Below are 23,713 nucleotides of genomic sequence, written 5' to 3'. Positions count from 1 at the left end.
CTAGTATCGGTATCAGGACAAACCTAGTTTGGACCCGTGTCAGATTTTATTGTTGTCTGTGTCCTCACTGTCACCATCATTATTAGTCCTGGTGACAACTGTTACCAGGAAAGAAAGTGATGGGATAACCAAAAATTCAGCTTCCAAGAGTTAAAGCTTAATTGAAGTTAGAAGCTGATTGGCTACAGCTGCACCAGATTTTGCGCTCTCTGGTTTTAGTAAATCAACCCCCTAGTATCACCAGAAGTAGTTTTGGGGTCATTTAGGCTACAGAATCAGAGGAAGGAGCCATCGATGCTCACTGATGTAACAGGGATGGGATAGGATTCTGTTAGCTCCCAGATTGTGGCCCCTAGGTCCACCTCACTGGAGACCACAAGGTGCTGGCTGGTGAACAGGGAAAGCAAATAGATGAGCCAAGGTCAGCAATATGAAGATTTTTAGAAATGTTATTACTGCTTGGATAAACCATTACAAGAGATAGGGCATTCAAATTGTTTACCTTCCCCCATACAGCTGATAATGACACCATTCTCATGGACCACGACTAAACTTTGAAATTTGACTTTTGCTGTTGACATCTGATTATTCAACTATGTAAAGAGTATAATGTTTATTCAGTTAGACAGTGAAAAGTACAATGGTAAACCCATTGGGTAAAATTTTAACTTTACGATTTAAGTATAATTTCAAAGGTTGTTTTCACTGCTTTTAAGTTTGCAGGTTTTATTTAATTTAAAGGTTCTGCCCAAATTTTTTTGCATGGTCCATCACTGTCACTATCAGATAACGTGTCCAGAGCAATTATGTGCAGCCCACACTGGAGCAAGTGCAGGTAGACGGAAAGTAGCCAAGTGAGCCTGGATAGGATCAGTAGCAATGATAAAAAAAAAAATTAGATTTTTTACTTTCCCTGGAGCACAGTTTGGAACACAAGCTTTTTTTTAACCACTTGCCTCTTTCACCCCCTTCCTGCCCAGGCCATTTTTCAGCTTTCAGCGCTGTCACACTTTGAATGACAATTTCACGGTCATGCAGCACTATACCCAAATTAAATATTTATATATATATATATATATATATATATATATATATATATATATATATATATATATATATATATATAATTTTAACACAAATAGAACTTTCTTTTGGTGGTAATCACAACTGTAGTTTTTATATTTTTTTGTTAAACAAATAAATAAAAGACCAAAAATGTTGGAAAAAACAAGTTTTTCTTATTTCGCGTACACACAGCGTTTTTCGGCATTAAAAACGATGTTGCCCACACACCATCGTTTTTGAAAAATTATGAACAAAGCGCGGTGACGTACACCACGTACGATGGCACTCTAAAGGGGAAGTTCTATTCGCCTTTGGGCTGCTTTTAGCTGATTCCGTGTTAGTAAAAGACGATTCACGCTTTTTTGTCTGTGCGTGATGAATGTGCTTACTCCATTATGAACGGTAGTTTTACCTGAACGAGCCCTCCCATCTCATAACTCGCTTCTGGGCATGTGCGGGTTTAAAACGTTGTTTTAGCCCACACACGATCATTTTTAGCAACACGAAAAACTACATTTTAAAAAACGACGTGAAAAAATGCAGCATGTTCTAATTTTTTTTTGTCGTTTTTCAGAAGCCGAAAAACAATGTGAAGCCCACACACGATCATTTTAAATGACGTTTTTAAAAACGTCGTTTTTTTTCATGCCGAAAAATGACCGTGTGTACGCGGCATTAGTTTCTGATATAAAACTTTGAAAGCAGATAGTTTTTCTCATTCGTCGATTTGCACTGATGGGCACTAATACAGTATCTCACAAAAGTGAGTGCACCCTTCACATTTTTGTAAATATTTTATTATATCTTTTCATGTGACAGCACTGAAGAAATTACACTTTTCTACAATGTAAAGTAGTGAGTGTACAGCTTGTATAACAGTGTAAATTTGCTGTCCTCTCAAAATAACCTTAACACACAGCCATTAATGTCTAAACCGTTGGTAACAAATGTGTGTACACCCCTAAGTGAAAATTTCAAAATTGGGCCTAAAGTGTCAATATATTGTGTGGCCACCATTATTTTCCAGCACTGCCTTAACTCTTTTGGGCAGTGGTTGCCACTGGAGTCCTCTTCCACTCCATTGTGACATCACGGAGCTGATGGATGTTAGAGACTTTGCACTCCTCCACCTTCCGCTTGAGGGTGCCCCACAGATGCTCAATAGGGTTAAGGTGCTTTGCCAGTCCATCACCTTTACCCTCAGCTATCATATGATGGACAGTACAGTGGTCCAATGCGGGGCCAGGAGGCGTGGCTCTGCGTGACGGAGGGCCAGATACACAGGAAGGAGATCACGGCTCTATGTAATTCAGCGGCGCTCGCTCCTCTTCACTCAGACAGCCGCGATCGGCGTATAACACGCACACGCGATTCCCCCCTGATTTTAAGGGGAAAAATACAGTAAATGAGTTCCTTACCAGCTGCTCTGATTCCACAAGGAAAAGGAGACCCTCAGATGCCTTGCTGCATAGCAGCCATTTTACACCATTTTACCCTCTGTTATACGTCTCACGTCTTAGCTGTTTGAGGTTAACTCCCTCGTTACCGGACAGTTCAAAACACGACACTTTTGCTCTCAATAAATCTCTACTCACGATTTTCCGTTGCCAGAGGTAACAGCCGAATCTCGGACGAGCCCCCACGTGTAGTACTACCCCCTCAGGAGCCGCTAATTGATTTGGAATTGGCGTATTAAGTTACCTCTATGTGATGTCTAGGGGTGAAGGTAGTGAGTAGAGCAGTAATTGAATGTCCAGTCTGCAGGTGAAGTTTTCTGAGTGCTTTATTTCTTGGTCCAACACGACCAACATCAACTTGAGGTAGACAGGAAAGGTTGATGAAATAAAGTAACTCTGCAGTATCAGGCTTTGGATAAGGAAAAGCAGTCCTGCTCTTCTACAGCTGTAACAATACGTTGCCACAGAGTGGGTGAAGTGCTCCCGGACAGACCTCTGCCATAGACCTGGCAGCCAGGGTGTCACTTTAGGTTGCTGGGAGGAACAAGTCTCTGCCACCGACTTGGCTCTGATTAAATTAGGATGCCAGATGAAACCTCTGCCACAGGCTCAATGCTGACAATGTGAACAGCAGAGTAAATCCTCCCAATAGATCACGTCAGGGTCACCGGTTGACAGTGCAAGTGTACCTGTCAATGCCCGGTCACCAGATTCCCGATGGTTCGTTCAAGCCCTTTTGGATAACCTGCCTCCGGGTTTTCCTCAAGCCGATCCCCCACCGAACGGCATACAGCCTGGGTCTCCTCAGTAGAAGTGGGGACCCAGTAAGTCACTGGGGCCCCTTTGTGGCATCAGTTGCTCCAGGCCAGGAGGGCCCAGAGTCAGGAACTCCACGTAGCGACCCCAGGCCAGGTAGGCCATAATGGTGGGGCCCGCAAATGTGCGCACACCCTAAAGGTGGGTGCCACACCCGGAACCAGGAACCCGCGAAGAACCCAGAACAATGGCCTCCGCCACAGAAATACCCCCTCCCAGCATGCACAGCGAGGCCCAACTTCTCTCATTGGCTGCTGGGAGGAAGCGGCTCCGACTGGACCTCTCTGGCGCCATCTACTGCCCAGGGATGGCACCACATCCCTGGATTGCAGACTGACCCACAGAACAATCCAGAATTTGGCGACAGCCAAATTTAACAAAATTAAGAATGAGAGTAACTTATCTCTCTCATTCTCCCACTAACTTTAGCGTAGTGCCCTTTCTGAAAGTAAAGGGGGCGCTACATTCTAAAAACAGGTTTGGCCATAAGTTTGATACTATAAGTAAAATTCTACCCTTTCTCCTCTATCATAATCTTTAGTTGTCAAAAGACTTGTGTTTGCCTAATTAAGAAATGGGTTTTGCATCCCTATACAAATAACCCCCCACTAGCAGCTGAGAAAGGGTTGAAACTATTGCAGGCGAAATAGCCACACTGTCCCATTGATTTCAATGTGCAGGAGCAGTGGAGGAGCAATAAACACACTGCTCCTTTACCGCTCCTTCACCGCTCCAAAGATGCGGCTAGCAGGACTTTTTTTACCGTCCTGCTAGCGCAATTCTCCAGTGTGAAAGACAATGGAGCAGCTGTTTGAGGGCGGATTGCAGGCGCTATTTTTAACGCTATAGCGCCTGCAATACGCCCGTGTGAAAGGGGTCTAAGTAAATTTTTTCACTATTCTTCATGGATGGGAGGGGGGGATGATCCCAACACACGCCAAAACATATTTTCCCCATTAAGTTTTGGATAGAGAAGGGAGTGGTTAGCACCTTTTTTTTGGGCTTCAGGTGCAGTCTGTGTCCCCATTGTGTTTTCGCTCATATGCTGTTCCATATTACATCCATCATTGTGACAGGAAGACAGAGGGAATTTCTCCAAAGAGGACGCAGACAGCAATTAAAATCCTTCCCTACTCTAATGCCATGTACACACGATCGGAAATTCTTACATGAAAACCGTGGATTTTTTTCCGACTGAATTTTGGCTCAAACTTGTGTTGCATACACACGGAAAATTCCGACCATCAAGGACGCAGTGACCATCAAGCCGAGGTTTAATTCAACAATAATTTCATTCAACTCAGAAACAATTTAAAAGGATGTGAAAAGTGTGGCGTGGCCCAAAGCAACCAATCAGATTTCCTCTCCTAACTGATAGAACTACATGAAATTGAACCACTGCATAGTTTCTGGGAGCAGGGGCGGACTGACAACTCATGGGGTCCCCGGGCAATAGGAGATTATGGTGCCCCCAAGGCAATAGGAGAATATACACACACATACAGTATACATACACAGTATACACACACATACAGTATACATACACACACATACACAGTATACACACACATACAGTATACATACACACGCATACACATTATACACACACATACAGTATACATACACACACATACACAGTATACACACACATACAGTATACATACACACACACACATACAGTATACATATACACACACACATACAGTATACATACACAGTATACATACACAGTATACACACACACATACAGTATACATACACAGTATATACACACACATACAGTATACACACACATACAGTATACATACACAGTATACACACACACATACAGTATACATACACAGTATACACACACATACAGTATACATACACACACACACACACACACACACAGTATACATACACACACATACAGTATACATACACAGTATACACACACACATACAGTTTACATACACAGTATACACACATACAGTATACATATACAGTATACACACACATACAGTATACATACACAGTATACACACATACAGTCAGGGCCGTTTGAAGGAATTTGGGGGCCCCAAGCATATCAAAAAAATGGGTGACATTGTCAAGTTGAATTTTATTTAGTTAAGGCCTGGGGGGGATTTCTGCTGAAAACATTACTTCATTTGTTAGGATTTCTTACAATCTCTAGCCTAGCCTGCATACATGTGTATGGGCAGCACTCCTCTCCCCACCATCCAGGATACCGCTATACCCCCGCACAAGACACTCTACCTCTATCCTCCGCAGAGCCTCACAAGACTAAATTCCACACGCTGGCATATGTTGGCGTCCGCGCGGCAGGAGATTCAGTTTGCTGTTCCCGGGCCGGACTGAAAGGAAGTGAACACTCAGTGTACCAGAATCTCCTGTACCAGTTATGGTACCCGGCCGACCGGACTGCAGAAGAAAGCAGCGGTGTGGCAAGGCCCCGCCTTGCTGGGGCCCCTGGCCAGCTGGAAGCCCCAAGCAGTTGTTTGGTTTGCCTGTCATGTTCCGACGGCCTGCATACAGTATACATACACAGTATACTCACACAGACACATAATATACACACACAGTATACATACACAGAGAATACGCATACACACACTGAAAAGGTACTGGAGAGGCGGGGCAGCTATAATCTAATGGTTTTGCTGAGGCTGACAACCCTGATGGGGCCCCCTAGTGGCATGGGGCTCTTGGGCAGTGCCCGAGTGCCCGAATGGTCAGTCCGCCCCTGTCTGGGATTGACATCACTATACCATTCGCAAGTGTTGCACTACTTACCGCTGGTCCAGCAAGAGCAATGATTTTCCGCATCTCCTCGCGGATTGAATCTGGAAGAAGCTGTCGAATTTTCGGCATACATCCAACTGCATTTGGCACCTGATCTGGAGAGACTTGGTGGACTGGGGTAGTGATCAGCGATGCAGACCGACTCTCCTCATCCTCCTCCTTCTCTTCCATTGTTGAGCCTTAAGCACCGTCTGTGTCTAATACTTAAAGGACAGCTAAACCTAAGAAAGCAGAAGTTCTCCTTTTAGAGAGGCACCATACTTTATTGTGGATTATTTCACATTGTAGTATTATTTTTGAAAAAAGTTCAACAATGTTTGCATTTACAGGTCATCTCCATCCAAAACTGATACTTAGTTTTCACATGGATACTGGTGGGTTCTATCACATATTTACTTCCTACAGTGGGTATAGAAAATAATCACTCCCCCCCCCCCCCCCCTAAAATAATCACATTTTGTTGCTTTGCAGTCTGAAGACATACACCGTTTTTGTTTTATCCAGCTGTATTTACTCAGTGCAACTTATAATACCAACATGTACAAAAAACAAAAAAACAACAGAACCACTGAGTTGGAAAATGGATCACCCCCTTGTGCTGAACTACCTTTTGCTTTAATTACAACATTTGGTCTGTTTGGATACAGTTGTGCTCATAAGTTTACATACCCTGGCAGAAATTATGATGTTTTAGCCATTTTTCTTTTACAAAGGTTTTTATTAATAACAATCACTTCCACAGTACAACACATCGCATTAAAAAATCAAATAAATCACATAGGGGCTAGATAACAAATAAACAAAAAGAAAGACAAACAAAAGGAATGTGATAATACGTCAATGTGAGAATCAACATGGTAAGCAAGGGATGAATGCCCCCTTCTAGAGATACAACATCCGCAGTGCCGAAACGCAAAAAGGGGCAAGGTCCTTAACCTGCATAATGGTCCGAGTCTTAAGTGGTTAAAGCAAAGTTCCTACAAAAGTGGAACCTCAGCTTTTTTGCTTCATCCCCCCCTCCAGGGCCACATTTGGCACCTTTCAGGGGGGAGGAGGGAACAGGGACCTGTTTTTGACAGGTCCCCATCCCCATTTTGGGGAGACAGCGCCATCCCTCAGAAGTTCAGCCTCCCTCCTCTTCCTCTGCCGCCAGGCCAATTAGAACGCGTAGCGCACTTCGCGCATGTGCAGTAGGGAACGAGCCGTGAAGCTGAAAAGGCTTCACTGCTGGTTTCCCTTAGTGAACATGGTGGCGGCAGCACCCAACAGTCGATCCAAAAATCAATGGTGTTCTGACATCGTGGGCTCCCTGAACAGGTACTGTAAGTGTCCATATATTAAAAGTCAGCAGGTACAATATTTGTAGCTGCTGACTTTTTTTGTCCCCAGGCCAAACTCCTCTTTAAAGTTGTATACCCGTTACAATCACTTTTTGCTACAGGTAAGCCTATAATAAGTTTGATGGACTTTTTTCATCGGAAATTCCAATCGTGTGTGGTCCCCATCGGACTTTTTTCCGTCGGTGTTTAAAAATAGAACTTTTTTTATTTTTTTCCGATGGAAAAAAAACGATAGGAAATTCCTATCGTCTGTGTGCAACTCCGACGGAGAAAAAACCCACGCATGCTCAGAATCAAGTAGACGCATGCTCGGAAGCACTGAAATTCATTTTTCTCGGCTCGTCGTAGTATTTTACGTCACCGCGTTTTAGACGGTCGGAATTTAGTCTGACAGTGTGTATGCAAGACTGATGGAAAACAGCTTCATCGGAATTCCGACAGAAAATTCCATCAAATTTTATTCCACTGGAAATTCCGATTGTGTTTACGCGGCTTAAGACTTACCTGTAGCTACCCCGGATAGCTCCTAAACCTGTACGGTTTAGGAGATATCCCCTGTACCTGCATGTGCCAAGGTCATCAGCACATGCGCACTGAAGCAATGGCACGTCTTTTACTTCAGTAACAGTTCACTGCGGTACTGATACAGGAATGTGAGCTGTGTGGGAGGTGCTGGGTACTGATGGTCACTCTGTAGTACAGGTGCCATTCCTCAGATGATGGAGGTGTCAGCCAGGCCTTGGTGAAGAAGTAGAGCCCCTGGCAGGTTTTATTGCTCTCCATGGCATCCATTGGAGTGATTTTTCCTCACTGAGGGACAATATGCAAGAAGGACAGCAATAGACACCTGACAGGGGCACTCCCTTCTCCCTTCCTGTCTGTGTGATGGTTGACCTAAAAAGTAAAGGCATAATGTGCTAGTATGCATCGCTTACTAGGACATTATGTGCAACTTACCTGCAAACAAAGCCCTCCAACGATGCGTTGTCACCGCTGCAGGCGGTCTTCCTTCCGGGTCCGTGGACTCTGGATGGAGCCGCATGATGTCACTCCTGCGCCTGGTAGGCTGTTCCTTCAGAGCGCATTCGCTGATGACATCATCGGCTGCATACACAATAAATATCTAGACAGTGCATGTTTCGGAGCTATTTACAGTACCTATAGGTAAACCTTATTATGGGCTTACCTGTAGGTACAAATAATCGATGGAAGTTTACTTCCACTTTAAAGCTCGGTTCACACTGGTGCGATGCGGGAAACTCTGCGATTCCTGTGCGGGTTCCCACATCACACCATTTTGGTGCTAATGTAATGCGATTTCAACCATACAATTTGTATGGCTGAATTCCCATCGCACATACATTGCACGTGATGTGCACAGCAATACAGTGCGAATCACATGCGATGTCTGGCATCGCACTAGTGTGAACCCACCCTAAAGGCTTGTACACACCATAAGAAAATCAGGTGAACATTTTTGTCCAAAGAATTTTCTTAGGATTTTTGACAGCCAAAACCCAATTTTCGTGCGAAAATTCCAGAAGGGATAAACTATTTTCGTACAAGAAAAATCAGAAAAGAAAGACTGCGCATGATCACAAACAAACAACTAAAAAAAAAGTACGAGAATTTTCATAAGCATTTTCGTATGAATTTTCCTTCATATTTGCTGTGAAACAACAAGGAAAATCAGACGATCGTTGGCCCTATTTTCTTGTAGTGTGTACCCCACTTAAAGTGGAGTTCCACCCAAAAATGTAACTTCCGCTTTTTGGAATCCTTCCCCCCCTGGTGTTACATTTGGCACCTTTCAGGGGGGGAGGAGGTAGCAGATACCTGTGTAATACAGGTATTTGCTCCCACTTCCGGGCATAGGTCTCCGTGGCGACCTACACCACGTCCAGAGTCTCCTCCGCCCCCCCCCCCTGATGTCTTCTGGGAGACAGTTTTTTATTTTTTTTAAAGCACCCCTGTCCCTGTTTGCTCGCGCACAGATGCGAAAGCACACACAAGTTGCGCCCGCATAAGTAAATGCCGTTGAAATCACACATGTGAGGTATCACTGCATGCTTTAGAGCGAGAGCAACAATTCTAGCACTAGACCTCCCTGTAACTCTAAACTAGTAACCTGTGTAGCGCCCCCCTGAGTCTACTGGGAGCAAGAAGGTACCTCCAGAGGCAGGGAGATAGCTAACATTCACTCCAGGGCTATAATGGGAAGTTAGAACAGAATTTGAGCTCCAGTAACTTAAAGTATTGAGTATTTTTAAGTACCAAAGTTTGGCACCATTGCACAAGTGTGCGCTATTTTAAAGTGTAACATGTTAGGTATCTATTTACTCGTACCTACGTAACATCATCTTTCACATTATACAACAAAAATTGGGCTGACTTTACTGTTTTCTTCTTTTTTTAATTCATGAAACTTTTTTTTTCCCCCCAAAAAAAGTGTTTGAAAAATTGTTGCACAAATACCGTGTGACATAAAAAGTTGCGACCAGACACCTATTGAATGCAGCCAAGGCTTGCATCCCACTTTTGTGGAAGAAAAGTTATCCCCCGACTGTGGCTACGCAAAGTGGAGGAGATCAGGAGATTGGAGGACCTAGTCTGTACAGCCCAAAATAAACAAGAGCAACATTCCCGGGCATGGATGCTTTGGACTATGTTCAAAAGGTGTGAAAGGGACATAGAGAGAAAGCAGTGCAGAACATAACCTGATACGTTTACAATTTATAAGAAACCTGAAAACAAGATTGATTAGAGGATCAATAACAAGACAGACAGGCAGAAAGACAAAGAGATCATAGAAATAGAAGTGAGAGGGAATAAAAGAGTGAGCAGAGGCATGGAATGGAGGAAAAAGAAAGTAAGATTAGTGGAGAAAGTTAAGTAGGAAGACAAAGTTATAATGTATATGACAGACAGACAAGGTCAGTGGCAGTTGCCTCCATGCAGTCACTTGCCTTAGTCCCCCGAGCCCTGGGTGTAGCAGTGTCCTGTCTAGCTGACCATGCTCTCTGCAATGAGTCTATGCCAGTACTGCAGGGCACACACTGTGCAGCACACTTTCTGTGGATCATGCAGAGACTCCCTCTGAGTTTTTTTTTTTTTTTTTTTCAGCGTTTGGCTCCTCCCGTTTCGTTCCCTGCCAGCTCAAGCCTATGACTCACAACGGACAATTTTATTTTTGGAATAAGGGCAAACAAGTTAAAAATAAAAACTTTTTAGGGGCACATTTACAAATCAGTGAATCAGTGACTTTTACCGAACATCCACCTGGAAGATTAACAGGCAATGAATTCTTGGCGAATGTCAGATTCACTGCTTTATAAATACGGCCTTTGTGTTACTTTTAAACATTCCATCCTACCAATTGGAAAGTATTTCTGATTAAAGGGTCAGTCCAACTAAGTCCTGGTTCACACTGGGCTGCGGGAGTGAAGCCGTGCGTGTTCAGCTGAACTCGCACGATTTCACTCCGCTGACAGTCCTGATTTCGGCCGCGATTTAGGAGACATCTGTGCAGGTTTATGATGTCAATGAAATCGCAAAAAGTAGTACAGGAACTACTTTTTGAAATCGGTGCAGCGCCGCAGATGTGGCGTTGCACCAATTAAGACGGTGTCATTGCCGACAATTGCCGGCAAATGCCGCCGATTTGAGATGCGATTTTACATGTGAAATCGCATCTCAAATCGAAGAAAATCGTACCCAGTATGAACCTGGGCTAAAGCTGATATTTCAGTTTTTGATGGATGCTGAATGAGCAAAACACCCGACAGTTTCCTCAATCTCTAGGGGACTCTTTTTAGCACCATTAGTTCCTCAATTATTAGGGGATCCCATCTTCTCTGCCAAATTTTTATTTAAAGTATGTTATGTCTCACTGTTGGAAAATCAAGACATACACTATATTACCAAAAGTTTTGAGACGCTTGCCTTTACACAGACATGAACTTTAACCACCTCAATACCGGGCCTATTCTGGCACTTCTCTCCTTTATGTAAAAATCATCATTTTTTTGCTAGAAAATTACTCAGAACCCCCAAACATTATATGTTTTTTAGCAGACACCCTCGGGAATAAAGTGGCGGTCATTGCAAATTTTTATCTTGCATGGTATTTGCGCAATCATTTTTCATGAATTATAAATAACAAAACAGTAAAGTTAGCCCAATTTTTTTTGTATAAAGTGAAAGACGATGTTACGCCACGTAAATAGATACCTAACTTGTCACGCTTTTACTTGTCACCTTTTACTTGTCACGCTTTTACTTGTCACACGCCTCAGAAGACAAATCTATTTCGAAACGTACATCAGGCTTGTACAGTACGTGCACACGTTACTTCCGGGTAAAGCGTCAGGTGGTTGTGGTTGGAGCGCACGCCACTACCGCCGGCTACGCGCTTGGTACCCAGCTCAGCCAGTCAGTTTTACTACACGCTGGTGACGATCTTTTTACCTTTTTATTTTTATTTTTCTAGTGCCTGTTTTGTATTTTTTGTTTTCCATGCTCAATGTTGAGCCTGTAGTGTGTGTTTAGTTAGGATCTAATTGACCCCGCATCTCTCCTTAAAGAGGACCTGTCACACACTATTCCTATTACAAGGGATGTTTACATTCCTTGTAATAGGAATAAAAGCGATCGAAAAGCCAGCCCACATATGTAAACGTTGTTCAAACCACACATGTGAGGTGTCGCCGCGTGCGTTAGAGCGTGTGCAACAATTCTAGTACTAGACCTCCTCTGTAACTCTAAACTGGTAACCTGTAAAAAAATTAAAGCGTCGCCTATGGAGATTTTTAAGTAACGAAGTTTGGCGCCATTCCATGAGTGTGTGCAATTTTAAAGCATGAAATGTTAGGTATATATTTACTCGGCGTAACATCATCTTTCATATTTTACAAAAAAAATAACTTTACTGTTTTGTTATTTTTTAATTCATGAAACCATTTTTTTTTTTTTAAAAAGGCGTTTGAAAAATGATTGCGCAAATACAGTGCAAGATAAAAAGTTGCAATGACCGCCATTTTATTCCCCAGGGTGTCTGCTAAAAAAACATATATAATGTTTGGGGGTTCTGAGTAATTTTCTAACAAAAGAATGATGATTTGTACATGTAGGAGAGAAGTGCCAGAATAGGCCCAGTATGGGTTTTAAAGCCCGGTATTGAAGTGGTTAATAGAGCTTTCTTTTGATGGTATTTGATCACCACTGGCTTTTTTATTTTTTTTTAACAATATAAATAAAAAAGACTGAAAATTTTGAATTTTGAATTTTATTTGTTTCTGTTATAAAATGTTGTAAATAAATAAGTTTTCTCCTTCACTGGCGGGCACTGATGAAGCAGCATTCATGGGCAGTAGACACTGATGAAGTGGCACAGATGAGGTGACACTGCCGATCACTGATGAGAAGGTACTAATATGCATCACTGATGGGCACTGATATGCAGAACTGATGTGCACTGATAGTTAGCAATACAGTTAGCTGTATTTGATGATCTTAGCCAATAAATGTTTCAAAAAGTCCTTTAAGTAAGATGGACTTTTGTATCAGGCGCTCTTCAGAACACACCCAATAATAACAAATAAAGACAGTGCTATGTAAAAAAAAAAAAAATGGTTTAAACAATCTACGAAATGGATGTTTAATGTTTTCAGACCTCTAGGATAATACCACATCTGTGGTTGATTCCAGGTATTTTAATGCTAGGTTCACACCTGTGCGACCATGTGGTCAGTGGTTTGCATGGGCACGAGAGCACATTCATTTGTCTCGACATGCAGGAAAGAAGTTCCTGCACTATTTTTGAAATCACAGCATGCACAGGAACCGAGGTTCCCAGTATAAATGTGATTTCCAGTGTGGGGGGCACATTCCATTAGAATGGCACCTGTGGGTGGTTGCGGCTGTTAGTATTTGTGCAGGTCCCACATCAGCACCACCCGAACAGGTGTGAACCTAGCTTTACTAATGGTTAAGGCCATGATATAAAAAACACAAAACAAGATCAACAGAATTTTATAGTTATCTTCTCCTCATAACAGAATCACATTGAATGGCAATATGGTCTGATAAAAGCAGATTTCGGAAGAGGCCTTTTTTTGGGGGCATCAGATTGGCCCGTGGGGTGGCTGTGTCAGTTTCATTCCGGGACACTGTATTGTCCTGGAATGAAGGTGCCCGGGACAGACCTGCAAAATGCGGAACTGTCCCGGGCTATCCGGGACACGTGGTCACCCTAGCACCCACACCCACATGGATGTCAAATTGGGAGCAGTGTCTGTGTCCATGTAGCCACTGTGTCCTAAATTACATCAATGGGATGGCCTGCACCAGGATGCACATGTAGCACTACCCCCGAAGCAGCTGCTGGTTCTGATTTGGACCTGCCATTACCTTACTGTTCCATACCTCGTTTCAGGGGTTGTCCTTGAAGAGTTGTCCATAAGAATGTACGCATACCTCCCAACTTTTTAACTTCAGAATGAGGGACAAATGAGGCATACCCCCCAAACGAAGTTGTTGAGCGGGGGGGGGGGGTCCGGGGGTCCGCGGATCGGAGTTGTTGAGCCGGGGGGGGCGCAGATCAACGTTGTTGAGCGGGGGGGGGATCCGTTTACGTGGATCGAAGTTTTTGAGCGGGGGGGTCGGGATTTATAACGCGGGGGGGGGTCCGAATTTGTGGGACAATAGCACTGCTCGCGAGACCGTGGAATTAACCGCGAATCACGGGACATTCCCGTGAAACCCGGGACAGTTGGGAGGTATGATGTACGCACCAACACGAAGTCTCTTTCAAAGGGTTTTAAAAGTGTCATCAGGCCGTCCCACGATCTTCTTCCACAAGATCATGTAACCAACTGCACACTCAATATATTTCATACAAAAGTTACACGACTCACGGTGCCAAGAATCTTTCAGCCAGACCGGCAGCACAGTAAGGTAAATTTGCAAGGGTACGTCCATCAATTGAATCCCATTGGTTCAGCTAGTTTCCATAGACAAGATAGCGGAGGACAATTCCTGGATCAGTAGGCCCCAGAAACTCCTGGGCCTACTCTCAGTTGCTAGGGCCAGCCGGCTCAGAGGCTACAAAACAGCTCAGCATCCCTGAGGCCAGGAGGACCCTCAGGTCGGGATCGGACAACGAACCACGAACCACGCTAAACAGCGTCTGTCCCTTAAGTACCCCTCCCCAGAATGCACAGCGGGTTAACCACACCCCCTGAGCCTCTTCTGAGAGAGAGATACCCAATACATTCAGCCTGTTGCCTTTCCAACCGTGACCTGCGGTAACAGCGACACCCACCGTCAGGGGGAAACTTGTGCAACCCATCTGAACTGAACAGAACCTACAATTTAGAATAATCATCCTGAGCCAACACTACTGCTCAGGCAACTATATTTTAACACATAGCGCCCACTCAATGGGAGCAGGGCGCTACACACAGCTGTGCATCCCTATGCAGGTAAACATGGCCCTCCACTAAAGTTTCCACCTCTTCCCTTTAAAAACGAACACATTTTAATTACACAGGTTCTGTGGCTGATTAAGATGGTAATTAAATTCACTTAGTGCTTTCCTGCATTAAATTAGCCCCAGTAATTAATATGTGTTAAATTTTAAAAGGATGAGGTGGCAACCCTACCCTCCACGGGTGTACTAAGTGTGAACGAGGCCTAATTACCATCGCACGGTGGTTAGGAGATTCTGTAGAAACATTAGGACATATTCAGGGGTGAAGTTTTGTCACAGTGTGAATATTGATGGACGGAGCAAATGCATACATTGCTGGACTCTTCATGGAGAATATCGGTGATCAGCTGGGTAAGTACATTTTTGTATGATCTGCATGCATTTGCTCCTCTTTTATTGCTTTATAGGTGTGGCTAGAGATGTCTTATTCTTTAGTCTGAACACGCCACTTCCTGATACATATCTTAGCCAGATGTAAAAGCTGCCTCTGGGTTTATTGGGAATATTGAATTCTTGCATTAAGGTCAAACAATGAGGCCCCGTACACACCATAGAATCTATCCGCAGATAAATCCCATCAAATGGGTTTCAGCGGATAGATTCTATGGTGTGTACACTCCTGCGGATATTTATCCTCGGATAAATCACCCCTGGGATGGATTTTCAGCAGATGAATATTTGCTGACATGCTCAACAAATCCATCTGCTGAAGTCCATCCCAAAGGATGGATCCGCTCGTCTGTACAGACTCACCGGATCCATCCGTCCAAAGGGATTCCCCGCACGCGTCGTAATGATTTGACGCATGCGTGGAATTCCTTATATGACAGCGTCGCGCCCGTTGCCGCGTCATAATCGAGGCAACGGCGCGACACGTCATCGCCAGAGGATTTCGGCGCGGATTTCAATGCGATGGTGTGTACACGCCATCGCATAGAAATCTTCTGAAATCCTCGAGAGGATTTATCCGCGGATACGGTCCGCTGGACCGTATCCGCGGATAAATCCTCTCGTGTGTATGGGGCCTAAGAGCTGATTATGGAAAACAGAGCTTAAGAGCTGTTCAATGTTTTATCCCTTAAAGGCACATCCACAATAAAGGGATATTTTTGTTTCAGGTGGATCCCCTGGTCAGCAGAGTCAGCCCCTGGCTTCTAATATCTGGGGAACTACCACAGTAAGATCTTAGTAACCATAATTCCTGTATTTCTGATTTAGTATATATATATATATATATATATATATATATACACAGTACAGACCAAAAGTTTGGACACACCTTCTCATTCAAAGAGTTTTCTTTATTTTCATGACTATGAAAATTGTAGATTCACACTGAAGGCATCAAAACTACGAATTAACACATGTGGAATTATACATAACAAAAAAGTGTGAAACAAATGAAAAAAATATTTCATATTCTAGGTTCTTCAAGATACGACGGCGTAGGAGACTTACGTCGGTCGTATCTTGGCAAAATTCAGGAGTGTCTGATTTCCAGAATACGCGTATAGATACGACGGCGCACATTTGGACTTACGACGGCGTATCTGGAGATACGTCGTCGTAAGTCCTTTCTGAATCCGGCCCACAGTGTGTAGGAGATATATATGCATCCCAGGTGTTGTACATATATTTATACACTGTATAGTTTAGCTAGATCAGCTATTCCTAATTTACTGGCAGGCAGGTGATTGTGCTAGCTGCAGTATTCTCACGTGGTGTATTGCCTTTGTCCTCTGCAGTTTGCACCTAAAGCTATGTAGTGTGTACTGCCTGTGTCCTCTGCAGTGTGCACCATAAAGCTACGTGGTGTGTACAGCCTTTGTCCTCTGCAGTTTGCACCTAAAGCTACTTGGTGTGTACTGCCCATGTCCTCTGCAGTTTGCACCTAAAGCTACATAGTGTGTGTACTGCCTTTGTCCTCTGCAGTTTGCACCTAAAGCTACTTGGTGTGTACTGCCCGTGTCCGCTGCAGTTTGCACCTAAAGCTACTTGGTGTGTACTGCCCGTGTCCTCTGTAGTTTGCACCTAAAGCTACTTGGTGTGTACTGCCCGTGTCCTCTGCAGTTTGCACCTAAAGCTACGTAGTGTGTGTACTGTCTTTGTCCTCTGCAGTTTGCACCTAAAGCTACATGATTTGTACTGCCCGTGTCCTCTGTAGTTTGCACCTATAGCTACTTGGTGTGTACTGCCAGTGTCCTCTGCAGTTTGCACCTAAAGCTACGTAGTGTGTACTGCCGTGTCCTCTGCCGTGTGCACCATAAAGCTACGTGGTGTGTACTGCCTTTGTCCTCTGCAGTTTGCACCTAAAGCTACTTGGTGTGTACTGCCTGTGTCCTTTGCAGTTTGCACCTAAAGCTACGTAGTGTGTACTGCCTTTGTCCTCTGCAGTTTGCACCTAAAGCTACGTAGTGTGTACTGCCTGTGTCCTCTGCAGTTTGCACCTAAAGCTACGTAGTGTGTGTACTGCCTTTGTCCTCTGCAGTTTGCACCTAAAGCTACTTGGTGTGTACTGCCCGTGTCCTCTGTAGTTTGCACCTAAAGCTACTTGGTGTGTACTGCCTGTGTCCTCTGCAGTTTGCACCTAAAGCTACGTAGTGTGTACTGCCTGTGTCCTTTGCAGTGTGCACCATAAATCTACGTGGTGTATGTACTGCCCGTGTCCTCTGCAGTTTGCACCTAAAGCTACATAGTGTGTACTGCCTGTGTCCTCTGCAGTTTGCACCTAAAGCTACTTGGTGTGTACTGCCCGTGTCCTCTGCAGTTTGCACCTAAAGCTACGTAGTGTGTACTGCCTGTGTCCTCTGCAGTGTGCACCATAAAGCTATGTGGTGTGTGTACTGCCTTTGTCCTCTGTAGTTTGCACCTATAGCTACGTGGTATGTACTGCCCATGTCCTCTGCAGTTTGCACCTAAAGCTACGTGGTGTGTGTACTGCCTTTGTCCTCTGCAGTTTGCACCTAAAACTACGTAGTGTGTACTGCCTGTGTCCTCTGTAGTTTGCACCTAAAGCTACATGGTGTGTACTGTCCGTGTCCTCTGCAGTTTGCACCTAAAGCTACTTGGTGTGTACTGCCTGTGTCCTCTGTAGTTTGCACCTAAAGCTACTTGGTGTGTACTGCCCGTGTCCTCTGCAGTTTGCACCTAAAGCTACGTACTGTGTACTGCCTGTGTCCTCTGCAGTGTGCACCATAAAGCTACGTGGTGTGTGTACTGCCTTTGTCCTCTGTAGTTTGCACCTAAAGCTACTTGGTGTGTACTACCCGTGTCCTCTACAGTTTGTACCTAAGGCTACGTGGTGTGTACTGCCCGTGTCCTCTGCAGTTTTCACCTAAAGCTACTTGGTGTGTACTGCCCGTGTCCTCTGTAGTTTGCACCTAAAGCTACTTGGTGTGTACTGCCCGTGTCCTCTGTAGTTTGCACCTAAAGCTACTTGGTGTGTACTGCCCGTGTCCTCTGCAGTTTGCACCTAAAGCAACCGATGCATTCAGACAATTTTTTAGTCCGCAGCCCCAAGGTATGACTGGTTCCAGCAACCATCGCCAGCGTCGTCTGTTTTACATGGTGCGGGAATACCTAGGGGCAAGATCAGACTTGGACGCCTTTCCCACCGAAAAATCTCTGGCTTACTGGGTCTTGAGGATGGATCACTGGCCAGAGCTTGCACAGTACGCAATTGAGCTACTGGCTTGTCTGTATCCAGCGTTCTTTCAGAACGCACATTCAGTGCTGCTGAAGGCTTTGTAACCGATCACAGGGTGCGCCTCTCCACCGACTCTGTCAATCGACTGACCTTCATAAAAACGAATCAGGCTTGGATCACCACCAGCTACCAAGCACCTGATGCTGATGTAACTGAATATTTTTTTTTTGAAATGTCAGATCCCTTCAAGACTGCCTATGCTGATGCTGAGTGACTATACTGTTATGCTGAGTGACTATCCTTTTCCTCCTCAATGATCATGCTGATAGCTTGTAAGAACACTTTTGGTTCTGGGCACAGCCACCAGTGGCTAAGGCCCAATTTTTCTGCCCCTGTTTAACAGGGGCGTGTAATTACAATTTCTGATGCAATACTTTGCAGCGGGCTCATTCCTGCGCTCCAACTAGAGTATCTGTGAGGGGTTGCAGTGTTGTGGCACCACCACAACCACCAACAAAGGCCAAATTTTTTAGCCCCTGTTCAACAGGGGCATGTAATTACAATTCTTGATCTAATATTTCACAGCAGGGCCCATTCCTGTGCCCACCAAGAGTAACTGTGAGGGCTTACAGAGTTGTGGCACCTGCGCCAGCACCAAAGGCCCAATTTTTCTACCACTGTTCAACAATGGCATGTAATTACAATTCTTGATAGTTCACACAGCAGAGCGTTCCAGCGCCCACCAAGACTAACTGAGAGGGCTTACAGTGTTGTGGCAACACCAACACCTAGGGCCCAAATTTCTGCAGAGTATATACGGCAGGCCCCTACTTTCAAACATACAACTAACAAACGACTCCTACTTGCAAACGGAAGGAGACAACAGGAAGTGAGAGGAAATCTACCCCTAGGAAGGGAAATTCTCTTCTGTAAGAGGTGTCTCCTGTCCACTGATGCTTTATCACCAATCCTTGTTTCACTAAAAAACCCAAATTTTCAAAAAATCTTTTGTCATTGGGTGGGACAGAAAGTAAATTGCAATCTTCTGAACAGATGCACACAGACAGCAAAACAAATGTTTACAGGGGTGATAACCCTTCTCTATGTTTTCAGAAAAGCTTAAAAATAGATTTTATGGCTGGAGCTACACTTTAAAAAAGTACCAGTTCAAAATTACAAACAGATTCTACTTAACAGCAAACCTACAGTGCTTGTCTTGTTTGCACCACCTGTATAATGCTGTTTAAAGTATATAGGGCCAAAGAGGTTTGTAATGACCTGGGGGGAGTGGGGGGAAACCCATGCTATTTTTCTCAATGATTTTCATCCATATTGCAGGGACCAGACATTACATTAAAGCCACAAGCAGTTTTAAATTACATTTTTCTTATAATAATCTTATTTTCTGCAGGAACAGTTCTAAACACGTGCCACCTCACAGGCATACTATAGACACCCAGCAGGTACGATATTTAAAGGAATTTTTCATCTTTTTTTTTGTTTTACTTTAAGCATCATTAAAATCACTGCTCCAGAAAAAACGACCGTTTTTAAAACTTTTTTTTCCATTGATACATGATCCCTGGGGCAAGACCCGGGTTCTCAAACCCGTTTTCCGACAATAACTTGCATATTAGGCCTTGTACTCACGAGCAGACATGTCCGATGAAACCGGTCCGCGGACCGTTTTCATCGGACATGTCTGCCCGGGGACTGCCCCGGGACTTCTGTTCGATGGCTGTACACACCATCGAACAGAGGTCCGCGCGTAAACAATACGCGGGGCGTGTCCGCGGTGTCGCCGCGTCGATGACGCGGTGTCGCCGCGACAATGACGCGGCGACGTGGGCGGCCTGCCTTTAAAATGCTTCCACGCATGCGTCTAAGTCATTCGACGCATGCGAGGGATGGCGGGCGGCAGGACATGTACGGTAGGTCTGTACAGACGACCGTACATGTCCGGGCGGACAGGTTTCCAGCGGACTGTTTTAAAGCAAGTCCAGGAAACAGTTGTCCGCTGGAAACCTGTCCGATCCGCCCGAAAATGGTCCGCTCGGGCCTACACACGGCCAAACATGTCTGCTGAAACTGGTCCGCGGACCAGTTTCAGCAGACATGTTTGGTCGTGAGTACGGGGCCTTAGGCTTTAAAATACAACAAATCACTGTATTTCCTTAAAGGAGAAGTCCAGCCTGAGCTCATTTGGGCTGGGTTTCTCCTATGGGTCACAGGAGTGCAAAACGGTCTGAGGTCCGCTCTCTGCTGGTGTCCCTGGTTTTACTGAAGCTGCCAACCGTGATGGGGCCCCCTAGTGGCATGGGGCCCTCGGGCAGTGCCCAAGTGCCCGAATGGTCAGTCCGCCCCTGCACTGTACCCATATGACATTTTTATAATTTGTTTTGAAACAGATGGAGCTTTCTATTGGTGCTATTTAATCATAGTTACATAATTAGTCAGGCTGAAAAAAGACAAATGTCCACAACCCCCCCAAAAAACTAAAAAACCCATACAATCCCATATACACAAACCTATACCCACTGTTGATCCAGCAAAGCATGATCCAATTTGCTACAGCAAGAAAAAAAAATCCTTCCCGATCCCCTGAGAGGCAATCGGATCAACTTTACCTATAAATGTTAGTACCCAGTTATATTATGTACACCTAGGACATCCAGTCCTTTTTTTAAAGCAATCCACTGAGTTGGCCAGAACCACCTCTGGGGGGAATGTATTCCATCTTTTAACAGCTCTTACTATGAAGAAAACTTTCCGTATTTGGATATGACGTTTATTTTCTTCTAGACGTAAAGAGTGCCCCCCTGTCCTCTGTGATGACCTTAAAGTCTGGGTATGGCTGAGTACAGCTGGGTACGGCTCAGTGTGCGGCTGGATACAGCTGAGTATGGATGGGTTACATCTGGGTATGGCTGATTAAGGCTGAGTATGGCTGGGTATGGCTGAGAACGGTTGGGTATGGCTGAGTATGGATGGATGAGCATACTGTAGATGAGTATGACAGGTGGATGACTGTGAGTATGGATGGATGGCTAGCTGTGAGCATGGATGAATGGATGGCTGGCTGTGAGCATGGATGGCTGGCTGTGAGCATGGATGGCTGGCTGTGAGCATGGATGGTTGGCTGTGAGCATGGATGGCTGATTATGGATGGATTGATGGCTGGCTGGGTATGGATGGATGGATGCCTGGCTGTGAGCATGGGTGGCTGAGTATGGATGGATTGATGGCTGGCTGTGAGCATGGATGGCTGAGTATGGATGGATTGATGGCTGGCTGTGAGCATGGATGGCTGAGTATGGATGGATTGATGACTGGCTGTGAGCATGGATAGAGGATTATTCCTGCAATTGGCATAGAGCAGTGCTGTGGGCACTAAAGATCCAGCCCACAGCGCTGCTGCAATTGTTCTCTCCCCCCTCTCCTCTCACACTGTACCAATCGGTACAGAGAGGGGAGAGAGGAACCGGACATGACGCTGGGTTGTTTACTTGTTATTTGATGGAGCGATCACGTGGTAAATGGCTGCTGTCAGCGGCCATTTACCGTGATCTGTGATGCGCCGAGTCCTCTGGACCCAGCGGTCACGGATACTCCCGTGTGCGTGCCCCAGGGGGCGTGCGGGAGCACGATTCTGGGAGGGTATAAATGTATGCCCTCCCAGAGTTATCGAGCCGCGCTGTAGCCATCATTTAGCTATGGCGCGGTCGGGAAGTGGTTAAATATTGATTTGAATACAGTGTTTGTAGTTGGGCCTTTGGTGTCAGGAGACAGAAGAGAGAGATCTGACATAAAGAGGGTCATTTAAGTGCCATTAAGTGTTCCTCTGCTCTTGGGGACATTCTCAGGTTTGGAATCCCCAGAAAGCAGCCTGAATACAGTATTGAGCTATATAGCTCTTAATTTCAGTTATTGCTCTCCAGTTGATTACTTGAATACATATATTTACTGTTACTGTTTGTTACTTTCCCACAGAAATATTGCAGTAAAGACAATTTCTGTGTTTTATCATAACGTGTGTGTTTCTCATTGGCCCAGATTTACTCCCTTTGCCGCCCCCAAGGCCAGGTACTTCAATCCCGCCCAAAATTAACTGAAAGTCCCCCAACCTGTGGCCATCATTGCCGCCTCACCATTATTGCAGTCTCACCATCACTGCCGCCTTACTGTGCCCTCATTGCAGTCCCCCTCACCATCATTACAGCCCCCCTCACCATCATTACAGCCCCCCTCACCATCATTGCAGCCCCCCTCAACATCATTGCAGCCTCACCATCACTGCCGCCTTACTGTGCCCTCATTGCAGCCCCCCTCACCATCATTGCAGCCCCCCTCACCATCATTACAGCCCCCCTCACCATCATTGCAGCCTTACTGTACCAAACAATGTAGCCTCACAAGTCAGTGTGTGCATTACGCACATCGGGCATCTCCTGCTCCTGTTGTGTCACGGAGCTCACTGTGAACAGTTCGGGCGGGTATCATTGGAAGGAATATGTGACGGTATTAGAATGATATCCCCGTCAAAGTCTTCCCTTCTCCCCATAAAGGAAATCACCCCAATATTCCACGAGGAGGGATATTCCTGGAATCGCCCAATAAGCCACACATGGGTCACGCTTACTGCTGGAACAAGACAGCTTTAATGGTATAACACAGAGCTTATATGTAATTTACAAACTGTTACAATGACAAATCTCCGCCCCCTCACACAGTGGGGCTCCCATACAGATGATTAGGCAGACACGACGGAGCCGACCCTGACGACATTTCTTTAGATAATGACATCAGTGACGTTAATTACTAGTTCAAACAGAATACATTATCTAGACAGCTTGGCCCCGTGGGTAGAAGAGAAAATTACCACAATGAAGCAATCAGAATAATTAACATGAGCCACTTCTAATCACAGTAAACAGTAACCACAGGGCTTCTTCACACACACAATAGATCAATTAACCCTTTGAAATAGGGAGCTGGCTGAGGAAGGGTCATTAACATATCAATAGTCTGTTAGAGGAGTGAGTCCCACATGAAACCACCTTCCCTCTAACACACACAGCAGTAAACTAGCAGG

At 44.9% G+C, this 23,713-nt stretch overlaps 1 protein-coding gene across 2 annotated transcripts in view; it reads right to left on the bottom strand.

Moving 5' to 3' along the window:
• LOC120914116 (multidrug and toxin extrusion protein 1-like) overlaps positions 1-10,577 on the bottom strand; it is an 80,732-nt gene extending 70,155 nt beyond the window's left edge. For both annotated transcript variants that reach the window (XM_040324604.1, XM_040324605.1), the window contains exons 1-2: positions 10,453-10,577; positions 6,138-6,367 (exon numbers count right to left, since the gene is read on the bottom strand). In XM_040324604.1, the coding sequence (XP_040180538.1) occupies positions 6,138-6,317 (180 nt within the window). In that variant the 5' untranslated portion in view covers positions 6,318-6,367; positions 10,453-10,577. The remainder of the gene's footprint in view (positions 1-6,137; positions 6,368-10,452) is intronic.
• Between the last annotated feature and the right edge of the window lie 13,136 nt (positions 10,578-23,713).

The sequence above is a fragment of the Rana temporaria genome, chromosome 9 (assembly GCF_905171775.1).
Source record: "Rana temporaria chromosome 9, aRanTem1.1, whole genome shotgun sequence".
Classification (NCBI taxonomy): domain Eukaryota; kingdom Metazoa; phylum Chordata; class Amphibia; order Anura; family Ranidae; genus Rana; species Rana temporaria.
Note: the sequence above shows the minus strand (reverse complement) of the source record. Positions and strands in the feature narration are given on the sequence as shown.